This window comes from Sitophilus oryzae, unplaced genomic scaffold (assembly GCF_002938485.1).
Source record: "Sitophilus oryzae breed Bouriz unplaced genomic scaffold, Soryzae_2.0 scaffold_1614_pilon_pilon, whole genome shotgun sequence".
In the NCBI taxonomy this organism is placed as follows: domain Eukaryota; kingdom Metazoa; phylum Arthropoda; class Insecta; order Coleoptera; family Curculionidae; genus Sitophilus; species Sitophilus oryzae.
The window spans coordinates 2,508,742-2,523,458 of record NW_022146297.1 but is presented as its reverse complement, the minus strand read 5'-3'; the positions used below and the strand labels follow the sequence as shown (position 1 = coordinate 2,523,458).

General features: G+C 35.0%; 3 protein-coding genes across 4 annotated transcripts in view; 2 read left to right on the top strand and 1 right to left on the bottom strand.

Moving 5' to 3' along the window:
- The first annotated feature begins 283 nt into the window (after positions 1-283).
- LOC115880078 (eukaryotic translation initiation factor 6) lies at positions 284-1,527 on the top strand. Its single transcript, XM_030897209.1, has one exon. It carries the CDS (start codon positions 510-512, stop codon positions 1,245-1,247), a length of 738 nt encoding a protein of 245 aa, XP_030753069.1. The 5' UTR covers positions 284-509; the 3' UTR covers positions 1,248-1,527.
- Positions 1,528-6,185: 4,658 nt separating this feature from the next.
- Positions 6,186-14,717, bottom strand: part of LOC115880113 — an 870,630-nt gene continuing 862,098 nt past the window's right edge. Inside the window, exon 7 of the mRNA XM_030897242.1 lies at positions 6,186-6,406. The gene's annotated coding sequence lies outside the window, so the exon portion shown is untranslated. The remainder of the gene's footprint in view (positions 6,407-14,717) is intronic.
- LOC115880114 (THAP domain-containing protein 1-like) lies at positions 11,051-12,241 on the top strand. 2 transcript variants are annotated; one of them, XM_030897244.1, is made up of 4 exons: positions 11,051-11,296; positions 11,628-11,847; positions 11,899-11,991; positions 12,042-12,065. In XM_030897244.1, the coding sequence occupies exons 1-3, from the start codon at positions 11,226-11,228 to the stop codon at positions 11,977-11,979; spliced, it is 372 nt and encodes a 123-aa protein (XP_030753104.1). In that variant the 5' UTR covers positions 11,051-11,225; the 3' UTR covers positions 11,980-11,991; positions 12,042-12,065. The 2 variants fall into 2 exon arrangements, with proteins under 2 accessions (XP_030753104.1, XP_030753103.1); XM_030897243.1 differs by having other exon boundaries at positions 11,899-12,241.

The following is a 14,717-nucleotide window of genomic DNA, read 5'->3' as shown; positions in this document are numbered from 1 at the left end:
TTTGAAAAAAAATCTGTTGTACTAACTTTTTACTATTTTTATTTAACCCTCAACGGCTACACTGAATAATTTTGTTTCAAAATTATAATTCTTAAATGTTTTGTGTTTTATTTAATAGAAATAAAGTGATTTAAGGAGGTTTTTCAGTGACGTATTCATCACGTGAGCAGGGCGATGATTTGATGCGATCGAACAGTCTATAGAAAATATTATAGAAACCAGCCCTTGTCATCATCTTGTCATAGTCATTTTATCGGCATTTATTGTTATTATTATTGTTCTATGGCTCTTTCTAACCTTATTTAAAATAGTTATTGCATGACATTGTGACATGCATTAAAGCATATTTTGATTATTTTGTATTTTATGTCTATCGTATTGTGAGTATCGTGAATATTATACAGTATAAGTATTCTTCGATATAGATATTTTATGCTTTCTTCTGCTCACCTTCTGCTCTAGTGTCTGTGTTCTGTGTATCATCGCGTGTACTATAAACACTAACGAGAATGGCAGTTCGTACTCACTTTGAAAGTAAAAATGAAATTGGTGTTTTTGGGAAATTAACCAACGCTTATTGTTTAGCAAGTATAGGAGGATCAGAAATATTTTACAGTACATTTGAGGCTGAATTGGCAGATACTATACCAGTAATTCATACGTCTTTAGCGGGTTGTCGCATAATAGGACGAATGTGTGTTGGCAATAAAAAAGGCCTTTTAGTTCCAAATTCTACATTTGACCAAGAATTGCAACATCTTCGTAATGCACTTCCAGATTCAGTTAAAGTTCAAAGAGTTGAAGAAAGACTGTCTGCTTTAGGCAATGTGATTGCTTGTAATGACTATGTAGCATTAGTGCACCCAGATTTGGATAGAGAAACTGAAGAAATAATAGTTGATACGTTAGGGGTAGAAGTTTTTCGTCATACAATAGCTGGCAATGTACTTGTTGGATCATACTGCGTGTTAAATAATAGAGGCTGTCTGATTCATCCTAATACTAGTATAGTAGACCAAGAAGAGTTATCATCGTTACTGCAAGTGCCTTTAGTTGCTGGAACAGTTAATTGTGGTAGTTCTGTTCTTGGTGCTGGTGTAATTGTTAACGATTGGATTGCTTTTACTGGAATGGACACAACAGCTACTGAATTGGCAGTCTTAGAATCTGTTTTCAGGTTGAATGAAGCAGAACCTAGCAAAATTACATCAGAGATGAGAGCCAGTTTAATTGAAGGAATGTCTTAAAATTCAGTTCTTATACAACAATGAAAATATAAAAAATGATAATATACCTAAGTGCAGATAAAAACTTTAAAAGATTAACTTCATTTGCAGATGTACAATATGCAATATGTTTTTGTAAATACCATATGACGGATGACATTCCTGATACACTGTTTTATTTAATCATATGGTATATAAATTTAATTTCTGAAATATTACATCTGTAAATAATTTAATATTCTACTTTTCTATTGCATTAGTTCTTACTGTATACAATAAAGTTATAAGCTGATAAAATTCATTGTAAGTGTTTATTTTACCTATGTTCAATAAATTAGGTACTTAAAACAATTACCTATTGCAGATTTTTTATAAATATGTAATTATATTTTATTAATTATCAATCAATTACAAATATCAATGTAGCAAAACTGTTTTTTTTACAAACAAAAAAATAGTTTGGCTATTACAGATTATGTTGCAGACATATAACTAATACACAAGAAAGTGATAACTGCAGTCACATAGTATTTTTGGCTTATGGCCTTCATCAGTTCAATTATCTCAGTTTGCAGAATTTTATGCTGAATCCAATTATCTACAGAAAAATTGGGGATGCAATTTAAAACTTAAAACTTTATCATAACTGTTTTTGTGACACCTGGCTGAAAGCCAAGCTTGCCCAAGGCTGTAAGCCAGAAATACCTCCGGCTATCATTTTCTTGCGGGCTACATGCCGATGATTCTTTCTCCCTTTTTGTATCATTTTCCTCAATATTCTCTTTTTTTTTATCTCACCACTTTTTTCTTTATATTATGACTATTCTATTATTTTTGCATAAATTATATAGGGTGTAAAATCAACAGCTTCTCGTAAATTCAGCAGATTGTTAAGAAGTAAGCTTTTTTTATTATAAAACTTCGTATATTTATATAATATACAGGGTGTTATAAAAAACATGTGCCGTCTCTCGTGGGGAGATTCCTCACATAAAAATAAGATTTATTTTTTTATATCAACATAGGTCCGATTCTGCTTTGTTTGGTAGCTCAATAAAAAATTTGATTTATGAAAATTTGACCAATGAAAAATTTGATTGCCTCATTAAATGTATACAGGGGTACCAAAAATTGATGATCTATTTTAAATATTTATTTTATATAAAAACTAAGTTATTTCAAATGCAACCCCCGCTATGTAAATAGAAGCAGATTTAAATGCTCTTTACAAACTATATTACTATACTTTATATACTATATTAGGGTTTCCTATACCTATCTACAGACCTATCTGCCCAGATTCCGCATAAAAAACTATTTTTCAATAAAATTGCAATCAAGATGGGGATTCCTTTTAAGGTATATCATATGAAAGTAAACTGCTATAAATTTAAATAGTTAAATAAAGTCCAATCACTAATTTCGCATGACGACACCAGCAGTGGGATCTGTAAGCTCCGTAGCAATAAATTTCCTGTCTAGCCTATGCTATTTGTATATCTCCGATTGATGAGTCACTAGTCACTATACAGGAAATATATTTACAGAATCGAGCCTCGCAGTTCTCTTGGATGTCATTTTATTGAAAAATCGCTCATTATCCAAAATCTGAACCAGATAGGTATAAGATCCGAAACCCTAATATAGTTTAGCATATTATTTGTAGAATTAATTTTGAAAAATAATGTAAAGGGTGTTGACAATCTTTCATCATAGCATGCATGCATATTTAAATATTTTTAAATATCTCAAAAACCAAAGCTTGTAAACAATGGTTATACACCCTTATAATAAATGCCTTATTTTATGTCAAAGGATCCAAAAATAAAATAAAATACTGGATGTTTTATACGAAAAAATATAACTTTTTTATTTATTTTAATTATGCACATTGTCTTCCCACATATCCATAAAATAATTTGTTTCTACGTCTTTCCGTCGAGGCAAATGAAGTGCGCCACCCTCTATATGAAAACAACTATTAGAATTTGGAATTTAATATCAAATTTTCTTTTAAAATATCGATAAAATTAATTCTGCAGAGTATCAATAAGAATTTATCAAAAATTTGGCGAAAATGAAAACTTATTCGCTAACAGTACCGCGACAGCTAATATACTTATTAATCAGAATCTGTTCCTACAATTAATAATATTTTAAAATAAATAAGGAGGTTTATAGGAGATTAAAAAGCATCTGTTATATCAAAATTCTTTATTGCAGTCTAAACATTTAAAACACAAACAATTGATTAATACAATATATTAGGCTTTTAATTATGTTATTATTGTAAAAAATTACATTTGAAAAAAGTTTACAAAAAGAATATGAATTATTAAGTCTATTGTGTAAATTTATACCGTATGATCGAAAAAAAACGGCGTCAGCGATGGCTATGAAATGAAGATGGCTTTCATTTTATATGTAAAACTATATGGGAAATGACATCGATCGTCATTTCCAAGCCAACTGGCAGCCGTTTTTTTCGATCATACGGTATTAAAATGGATAAGAAAAGTAATTGAACGACATACAATGATATGATAGAAAATAAAACGATGTCGGCGATTGCTATGAAATGAAGATTACTGTCATTTCCAAACCAACTAGACGCCGTTTTTTTTCATACAGTATAATGTACTGTTACACTCCATAGTTGCTCCATAGTTACAGATAAGTTCTATTTACTGTCAATTTGACAATTGACTCGTTGGACCGACTCTGCATAAATTAAAGATTTAACTCCTCAGTAGATAATATACTGATTGAGCAAAGAGAAAAAAATAAATTCTATGTGTGTATGCAATATTGATATATAAATTGCTATAAATAATTATTTACCTTAATAAATTGAATGTAAGATATTTACAATTTATTTTCTAATCATAAAACATACAGCGTGAGTAATTTTTGATAATTTAGTACAGTGAAATTTAGTACTAAGTAAAAGAAGGGAAATAATTATTTAGAAGACAAAAATTATATTTATACAGGGTGAGTCTTAAAAAAGTGCAAATATTATCAGGGCTGGTAGATCTCGATAAAAGAAACATAATTCTTCTTTACCGTTTTTCAAATAAGTCCAAGATAACCGAGCTATTTTGCTTTGAAAATTAAAAATGAATTGATTTTTCGCTTAAATTTTGAGAACCACTGGATCTTTTCTGGGTTTTCTTTCTTGTACTTTTAATCTAATACCTATGTTGCCATATTTATAATATATCTATTATGTTTTTTAACTAAAAATTAAAAAAATTCCAAAGTTTCAAAAATTTTCACATTTTCCAATTCTATTTTCGCGAAAAAACCCTCAAAGACGTGTTTTTGGGGTCGAAATGCACTACCCGTAAAAATATTTGCACTTATTTAAGACTCACCCTTTATATACCGATTTGGCCATTTTAGAAGCGTGGTCTGGATTTTAACGTGTAGGATAGAAAATAATATTAATGACCGGTTGACAGACAGAGAGATAAAATCAAAAGCGGCATACAGTGCTACCGGTTTTTACGTTTGTGGGAAAATTTGTGAAAAAAAAATAAACTATATATTTTAAAAACTTTCATGTATACTACTGAAATGATCTAAGCTGAATATAATCTATTAGATCTGTAGTAAAATGAGTAACTAATTGTGAAAAGCAAAATAAAAACACTAAATCACCACAATACACCAAAACACTTTTACTTATACACTAGACGCGCGTTTCGCTAACCAAGCATCATCAGCAGATAATTAAGACTAAGTCTGAATCTTGCTAACATGGTTAGCTGCTGATGATGCTAACATGGTTAGCGAAACGCGCGTCCAGTGTATAAGTATAAAAGTGTTTTGGTGTATTGTGGTGATTTAGTGTTTTATTTTGCTGTGTAACCCCAAAGGTTCCGACCCCCAACTGTAATAGTAATTGTGAAAAATAAGGTTCCAACCCTAGATGCAACATTTTCCATAAACGCCTACTTGTTCGGTTTGAACTTTTATGAAAAATCCGGCAATACCGCATAGAAGAAATGTATCAACCCAACTGTTATCTCTTTTTAATACATTTGATTTTCCATTAAGCTGCCTACATCACGGTCTTACACGTTAAAATCCAGACCACACTTCTAAAATGACCAAATCGGTATATGTATATAGAAGTTATATATTCGACAAAGAATGGAAATGAAGATTATTTGTTAACATATATTTTGTTTTAGTTATAGTCTTTATAAATTTTATGGCTCTGAATATATTTTATATAATTTAAATATAATTCAGAATAATTATCAATAATTAAAATTATTTTTGTGTTGTAAAAAATAAGAATACTGCATTAACTGATTTTTTTAATAACCTTTGACTACTCTCTTTGTGACTTCAAAACAAGGCCCTCACATTTGTTCGAACCAAATCAGCTTTGATTCTCCGATCTTTTTTTAACTCGATTTTATATAATTTAAATATAATCCAGAATAATTATCAATAATAAAAATTATTTTTGTGTTGTAAAAAATAAGAATACTGCATTAACTGATTTTTTTAATAACCTTTGACTACTCTCTTTGTAACTTCAAAACAAGGCCCAAAGATTTGTTCGAACCAAATCAGATTTGATTCTCCGATCTTTATAAACTATTTTATATTTAATAAAATATTAATACTTACAAATTTAAAAACCGTAAAATATTTATTTTAGATTTTTTTGTATGCAATCTGCAAAACGTTATAATATTAAACGTTGTTTTTGATGCAGACTAGTAGACGAAATATTGTACATAAATAATTACTTTTTTTTATAAAAATGAGACTGGTTAAACTTCTGATCGTTTAGCATCAGTATTTTTATTTTGTTTTGCAATTATATAATGCCTATTAAAGTTACTAGAAGACATAAAACAAATTTTAGTTACAAACATTTTTATACTATTTAATATTCTATAACACTAAAATTATATGGTATAATTTTTAAACAAATTTTACATTTTAACAAATAAATGCGTAACAATAATAGATATGTTATGCAGAACACAACTTATAGGTTACGTTGAAAGTATTAATAAGATGCAATAATTTACAATAAAGGACATTTTATTGACAATAAACATATATTTGAATATATTAGCTGTATTTACAAAATTAATGCTACATCCTGGCTGCAGGGATCTGTTTCGTTCCAATGCGTGCAGTTTATGATGTGCCTGAAAAACATATTACACAATTAGCGAAAGTCTGTAGAATGATTAAAAAATAATTATTTATATACAAATAAAAATATTCCCTAGATTGTTACATATGAATAAAAAAAAAATTTTGGTCTTTGATACTTTCCGAAATCTTGTCACCTAATTAATTTTTAAATGTAGAGGAGCCATCTTTTATTTTGCCATCATTACACAGTTATGTTAAAATCCTTCCGTTTTGAACTGATTTTCTTTTGCGATTAAATATTTTGAATTCTACATATTGTTAAGGTCAAGGTGTATTACTGGTTGCATAACTGCAACGTGCATTGAGGAACCTGGCGAATTCGACAGAAAGTAAAAGAAAATTACAGAATTCTTTAGAAAATTCCAGAAACCATCGCCAGGGGGTATATAAGGCCCGCACTTTGACAGTTGGACCAGTCTGAAGATAGTCTGAAGTCTGAAGTTTGATAATACCGAGAAATACCGTTAGAGTAATAGTAGTTGCATAAATTGTGTTGTAAATAGCATAAGTTGTGTGTACAGAGTGAGACAAATAAATTCGTTAAGTATTTTATCGTGAGTTTAAATAGTGGATCCACGGAATCCGTAAGAATTGGTGTCGAAAGTGCGATTCAAGAGGATTTTAAGAAGAAATTAAGTAGACTGGAAGATTTTTAGACAGAATTAGAGTATTTTTATGGTTGGTACAAGGGAGCAAGCGAAGAAAATGGAGGAAGTAAGCAAATTATTGGGCGATTTTATGGAGAATATGAGAAGAGAGAAGGCAGAAGAACAAGAAAGACTCCGTAAAGAAAAAGAAGAGGAAAAACTACGACGTCAAGAAGAAGAAGACCGACTACAGAAAATGCTTATGGAAAATCAAGAAATTAGACAAGAACGGTTGGAGAAAATTGTAGAAAATCTAGAAGTGCGTCGCCAGAAAGATAAACAAGAAGAACAGGACCGGCTTGAGAAAATTTTCGAAGATTTGAAAATTCAACGACAACAAGACAATCAAGAAGAACAGGACCGGCTTGAGAAAAATTTCGAAAAGATTTAAAAATTCAGCGGCAACAGGACATACAAGAAGAGCGGGACTGCATTCAAAAGAGTATCGAAAATTTGGAACGAAGACAAGAGACCTACTTCCAAGAAGTCGTAGAAGATCTGGAGGATCGCCTTCAGCAGGAAATGGAAAAATTAGAGATGGACCTACAGAAGACCAAGGTACAAGTAAGGACACCTGGCGTTCATGGAACAGCGAATCTTAAGGCTCCGACCTACGATGGACAAACAACCTGGACGATGTACCACCGTCAGTTTGAAGCAGCCGCCGCTGCCAACGGATGGACCGACCAGGAGAAAGCAGCGGCACTTGTCATCGCGCTGTGTGGCCCTGCCCTGGAACTCCTGCAAACTATTCCTGCAGCCCAACAGCAGGAATACCAAACTTTGGTTGCTGCACTGGACAGAAGATATGGCGACCAACATCGACGTCAACTTTACCAGGCCCAGATCAAGACACGCCTGCAGAGGTCCGGAGAGAGTCTGCAGGAATTTGAAGCAGACTTACGTCGGCTGGTACATCTGGCATATCCAGAAGCTCCGGAAGGATTTAGGGAGGAACTCGCTGCTCAGTGCTTTATCAGTGGATTAAAGGACAACGAGTTACAGAGGGCGCTGCAAATATCCCGATTTTCTACAAGCAGCGAAGCACTGGTCAGGGCGCTGGAAATCGAAGCTGCTTTTAGCGCCATCCCTAGACCGAAGATAAGATCTGTAATGGTCGAGGAACAGCCCGGAAGTTCTCACATACATTTGGAGGAGATGTTTAGAAAACTATGTGAGTTACTAGTGAACAAGAGTAGCAACAACACCGAGACAGAGAACCATAGAAGATCCCAGGAAATAAGGTGCTATAGATGTGGCAGGAATGGCCACATCAAACGGGATTGCCGTGTCCAAATGCGATCCCGTTCACCATCCAGAGAACGTAGGCACCAGGAAAACTAAAATCAGTCAATACTAAGGGGCGAGTATTGACTGGGGAGAACAGAGCCCCCAGGATTTTTTCCATTAGGAGTCTGGGAAGAACCGCTGACAGTTTAGTGATCGACGGGAAGGTCAATGGTAGGAGAATCCGAATGACAGTCGACACTGGCGCTATGGTATCGTTGGTGCGGGCTAACTCAGTGCAAGGATTGAAGCTGATGCCTCTGAGAAGAAGAGTGTGTTTACGTACAGTCACGGGGGAAATGGCCGTTGTACGGGGAGAGGCTATCGTCGAACTGAAGTTAGGAAATTTGAAGTTTCAGCATAGCGTCTTAGTGGCAGATATTGAAGATGACTTCATATAGGGCATGGATGTGATTCGTCAACATGGATTTTCGTTCGATCACCAGAGTTAAATATTGGAAATGAAGAGTTCATGTTATCTCCAGACGAGGGACCAGGCAGAATGGATGTAAGATCAGCGGAAACTTTGATGATACCTGGTAATACCGAGAAGATCGTATTCGGTAAAGTGGAGAAAATCGCTGGGTGCTGTGTTGGACTGGTACAAAGTAGCGACAACAAACAAGATAGGTACTTAGTAGGAAATATACCGATCAGAATTGCGAATGTTTTCCCGAATTGTGTCAAGATCCAAAAAGGTGACAAGATAGCCATCTGCGAACCTGTAAGAAGTGTCACCCGATGTGATGAAGTGTCATCAGCTGTTACACAAATGGCATCCAAAGAAACACTAAAACATCTAGAGCAGCCATGGGATCACCTAACATCTGATGAGAAACAGAAGGCTAAGGAGTTCATGTTAAAGCATGGCAGTATTTTTGAAAAGAACAACAGTGGAAGAACGGATTTTGTGAAGCACCGGATTAATACTGGTCATGCCCAGCCGATTCGACAACGTCCTAAAAGGGTGCCCCTTTCCAAACAACATGAAATGGAGACAATGGTAGATAAGATGCTAGAAGATGGAGTTATCGAAGAATCATCAAGTCCATGGTCATCTCCTGTTGTTTTGGTGACGAAGAAAGATGGTAGTACACGATCCTGGGTGGACTATAGGAAGCTCAATGACGTCACTAAGAAAGATAGCTACCCACTGCCACGTATAGATGGCACATTAACAACTCTGGCAGGTTCGTGCTGGTTCTCCACTCTCGACTTAAAGAGTGGATACTGGCAAGTTGGTCTGGACGAGGAAGACAAAGAAAAGACAGCTTTTTCTACAGGAAAAGGACTATACCAATTCAAGGTCATGCCGTTTGGATTATGTAATGCTCCAGTCACTTTCGAACGTCTCATGGAGGTGGTGTTAAGAGGATTAACTTGGAAAACGTGCTTGGTTTACCTCGACGATGTATTGGTTATGGGAAGAACTTTTGAGGAGCATTTGCGAAATTTAGAAGAAGTCTTCGGCCGCATAAGGAATGCGCACCTGTACTTGAACCCGAAGAAGTGTAGCTTATTCCAGCGACAAGTGGAATTCTTGGGTCATGTAGTTTCGGCAGACGGAATTTACACCGATCGGAAGAAAATTGCTGCAATCAAGGATTGGCCTAAACTTCGCGACAAACATGAACTTTTCTGCGTTTACGCACTTATTACAGAAGATTTGTCAATGGATTTGCCAATATAGCTGCACCCTTACATAGGCTTACAGGTGATGAAGTCGGCTACGAATGGAACACCGATTGTGATGTAGCTTTTGGAAGACTTAGGCGGTTTTATGTTCAAGTCCTATTTTAGCCTACCCGCAACAACAAGGGAGGTATATCCTGGACACAGACGCCAGCAACATCGGCTTAGGTGCAGTGCTTTCACAAGAGCAAGATGGCGAAGAACGAGTGATAGAATATTACAGTCGAGTTCTATCCAAACCGGAAAGGAATTACTGCGTTACCCGGAAGGAGCTGCTAGCAATTGTAAAGGCAGTTGATCATTTTCATGAATATCTGTACGGCTAAGAATTTTTAATTAGGAAAGATCATGCGGCTCTCAAGTGGCTTATGGAGATGAAACAACCTGAAGGCCAAATAGCACGATGGCTCGAGAAGCTCCAGCAGTATCACTTTACCATCCAACATCGTGCTGGAAAAATGCATGGTAACGCAGACGGTTTATCCAGAAGACCTTGTCAAACCGATTGTAAGCACTGCAGCAAAACGGAACAACGTGAAGGCACTGTCACGATAAGGAGTTTTAAGCTTAGAGCTGATGAGCAGTGGACGACGACACAATTGAGGAAAGACCAAATGGAAGATCCAGACATCGGTGCAATACTACGGCTCAAGGCAGGTAACGGCGAGAGACCACCGTGGCAGGATATTGCGGACAGAGGGCTGGTTTTCAAAGCTCTCTGGGCTCAGTGGAATTCACTGGTTATTGAGAATTGATTATTAAAGCGCACGTGGGAAAGTGCGGATGGCAGGACAGTAACAACTCAGTTACTGGTACCAAGGAAGAAAGTTACCCAGGTACTGGAAGAAATTCACGGTGGTAAAACTGGAGCCCATCTTGGAGTAAACAAGACCTTGAGCAAGCTGAGAGATCGTTTTTACTGGGTGGATTATTGCGAAGATATCAAGAAATGGTGTCGACAATGTTAAACTTGTGCAGCCAGCCAAGGACCAAGCACTCGATCTAGGGGAAAAATCTTAGACAAGGAAAGAGAGGGGACGGATAACCTCGTATTCTGCCAGTGACTCAGTTTTGTGCCGATTTTCGATGCGACGCCATATTGTTGGTCCAATAGAACCAAACGTATTTTGTGTGATTAAAATTGAATATTGAATTAAAGACTGATATTTTATAGTGGAAAACAATGGTTGGTTGTGCAGCCTACGGCTGCAATAGCAGTAGTTATAGGAAGGAGCCGGGAATTACGTTTCACAGGTAAAAACTTATCCGTTGTTCTTAGCCCTGGTCTAATTTTTATAAAATATCTTACAGAATAGTTAATATATCGATTTAATTTAAAGGCAGTAGTTTAAGCTTGTATTAAGTAAACTATTTTTCTTTGTGTGAACAGTGCTTTTGAATATTTTCATTCATAATTATCTAGTTAATTTGTCAACTTTGATTAAACAAGAACTTTTCACCAGTGGCGTGGATATTTTTAATGGTAGAATTACATTATAATTTTTCCTATCGATGTTAATTATGTCGAAATAATAGTATTGTAGTTTTAATTTTATTAAATATTGCTAATTTTCTTTTGTTTAAGATTTCCTTTGAAAAATGAGAAGCTACTCTCAATTTGGGTGAGAAACATGCATCTTACAGATTTTAAACCGACAGCAAGTGATAGGCTTGGTTCAAAGCATTTTGAACAAAAATATTTTTATCGTACTGACAGCAACAAAACTTATCTACTCGGTGAAGCCATACCCATTAAGTTCGAGGCATTGCCAAAATATCTTCAACCAAAGTCAACACCAAAGCGAGTAAGTGGATCCTTTTCTCATTTTTAAGGTTATTGATTTTTTTTTAATTAGGCTACCAAAAGAAGTAGAGAAAATATTGAAGTACCTTCTACATCAGCTGAAGTAAAAAATTGTCTACAAATTTTTTTATAGATTTCTTAAAAAGTAAGGTAATGTTTGTATGCCTTCAAAATAATTATTTTTCAAAATTACAGGACCACATTTTAAACACGAACTCGAATCATATATATTTTCTAATTGAATCTATAATTATAAAATATGTTAATATCCGAATACATTTCATTACTAAGAGGAAATCGGAAATTTCGGATCCAGTTAGGAATTATTTGACAAAAACAATATTATTCAAAGGTCAATAGGTTGTATTTTTATAAGTTTTTATGTATTTTTTAGTTTATAATTTCATAACTGTTGTATTAAATATTAATATAAATAAAATGTAAAAATATTTTTGGTTTTATTCCATTGATTTCTTATATCTAATACACCATTTGTTTAATATTTAAAACTATTGACAAATACACATTGTCAACAATCCGCTTTATAAATCAATTTCTTACAATACTCAAATTTTACTAAATAACGCGAAATTAATTTAATTAAGAACTTCCAACCCTAATGATACGCCCATGGTGCAATTTCACAGAACTCGTTTGGTTCAAATTTGCTTCGCTTTCGACGCTCTGTTACGCGTCCTCTCTCTTTCCTTGTCTAAGGGAAAAATGAAACAATATAACGTGGGACTTCCATTCGAAAGAATTGCTGTTGACATTGCAGGCCCATTCCCTGAAACGCACAAGGGCAACAAGTACGTTTTAGTGGCGATGGATTATTTCAGTAAATGGCCAGAAGTTTTTGCCATTCCAAACCAAGAAGCATCGACTGTAGCTGAAGTATTAGTCAATAATGTCTTCAGTAGATTTGGAATTCCCTTAGAGCTTCACACTGATCAAGGAAGGAACTTCGAGTCAAAACTGTTTCAGAAGATGTGTGATCTGCTTAGTATTCACAAGACTAGGACAACGGCTTTACATCCGCAGTCTGATGGGATGGTCGAAAGATTCAATAAGACCATTGAAGAACACCTCTCGAAAATGGTGGACGAACATCAAAGAGATTGGGATCAGTACATACTGCTATTCCTAATGGCGTATAGAAGTGCAGTTCACAACACCACCGGACTTTCACCATCGAAGATTTTGTTTGGTCGAGAATTACGGTTGCCTTGTGACTTGGCGTTCGGATCACCAGACGACGGCACCACAAACGTAGAGGACTACGCGGATGAACTGAAGGAAAGGTTATTGGAAATTCATCAGACCGTTAGAAGTAAGATTGCGCTAGCCAGTGACCGGATGAAAGCTCGTTACGACCTCAGAGCTAATTCTAGGGATTTCAACAGGACGATAGGGTATGGTTGTATAACCCACAGCGCAAGAAAGGAAGGTCCCCAAAGTTAACTCCAGCATGGGAAGGTCCTTATACAGTCATCAAGAGGATAAATGATGTTGTGTACCGGATTCAACGCAGCCCTAGAAGTAAGATGAAAGTAGTTCATCTGGATCGATTGAAGAGATACCAGACAGGAAACCTTGATCGGGACGATCAAATTTGTGAAGGGGCAATGTTAAGGTCAAGGTGTATTACTGGTTGCATAACTGCAACGTGCATTGAGGAATCTGGCGAATTCGACAGAAAGTAAAAGAAAATTACAGAATTCTTTAGAAAATTTCAGAAACCATCGCAGGGGGTATATAAGGCTCGCGCTGTGACAGTTGGACCAGTCTGAAGATAGTCTGAAGTCTGAAGTTTGATAATACCGCGAAATACCGTTAGAGTAATAGTAGTTGCATAAATTGTGTTGTAAATAGCATAAGTTGTGTGTACAGAGTGAGACAAATAAATTCGTTAAGTATTTTATCGTGAGTTTAAATAGTGGACCCACGGAATCCGTAACAATATTTTTTTCAAGATAGTAAAATAAGTGGAAATTTTAGTGGCGATCGCTTTTTAAAAATGAAGATATAAGGAGATATTTCATATAAGCTTGTCGATTTAGTGATTCCCTAATTCCCTACAATGTTTATTTGATAATATAAGGCGATTAAAAATTACAGTTCATATCTCAATCACAATTTGCAACCGTTCACCAGGTACATAATGCAATCTCATAAGTACACTACAACAAAACTTAAATGGAATCACTCCGAATCATTCTTTATTTCTGACTAAATTTTTTGCAATGAAAAATATTCGTATACAACTTTAAGATAAGGCTTTTTGTTGTAAATAAACATGACAATAAAGAATAAATGACTGCTGCGATTTATTTTTTTCTGAATTTTGTTTCAGTAGTAAAATTATAAGATTGTCCGGTAATTTTCATTCTATCCAAAAAATAAAAATGTGCCTTATTTTGGATTAACAGATGTACAGAGGAGAACAGTGGCGGATACATAGGGAGGGCCCATGGGCCCCTCCTAAAATCTATAAATTTGGTCGAATATTAGGCTTTCGGATTAAAAATGGCGCTCTAAAAACCATATTGTCCATTACTTTTTATTTATTAACCAAACTCCCCTAAAATAAATTTCTGTATCCGCCCCTGGAGGAGAAGAATTAATGCTCTCATTGAACAAAGAACTAAGAGACGTAGCAGAGACAGTAAGCGTTACTCGGGTGTTGTATCGAAAACATATGCAAGGTATTTCGAACTAGGAAACCTCAAGAACAGGCCCAGACAAAGTTGTCAAAGAGTCACAACTGAACAGCAAGACCGCTTTGTATTCCAAATTGCTAGTAGGAATCCCAATATTTCTCATTCAGAGCTATAAAGACAAGTTCTGGCAGCTACAGGTGCGAACGTTTCA

Bases quoted from the DNA above. Each gene is read 5' to 3' on its own strand.
- LOC115880078 (XM_030897209.1), top strand. From the start codon at position 510: ATGGCAGTTCGTACTCACTTTGAAAGTAAAAATGAAATTGGTGTTTTT.
- LOC115880114 (XM_030897243.1), top strand. From the start codon at position 11,226: ATGGTTGGTTGTGCAGCCTACGGCTGCAATAGCAGTAGTTATAGGAAG. The intron at 11,297-11,627 runs GTAAAAACTTAT...CTTTTGTTTAAG, and splicing joins CCGGGAATTACGTTTCACAG to ATTTCCTTTGAAAAATGAGA. The intron at 11,848-11,898 runs GTAAGTGGATCC...TTTTTTAATTAG, and splicing joins CAAAGTCAACACCAAAGCGA to GCTACCAAAAGAAGTAGAGA.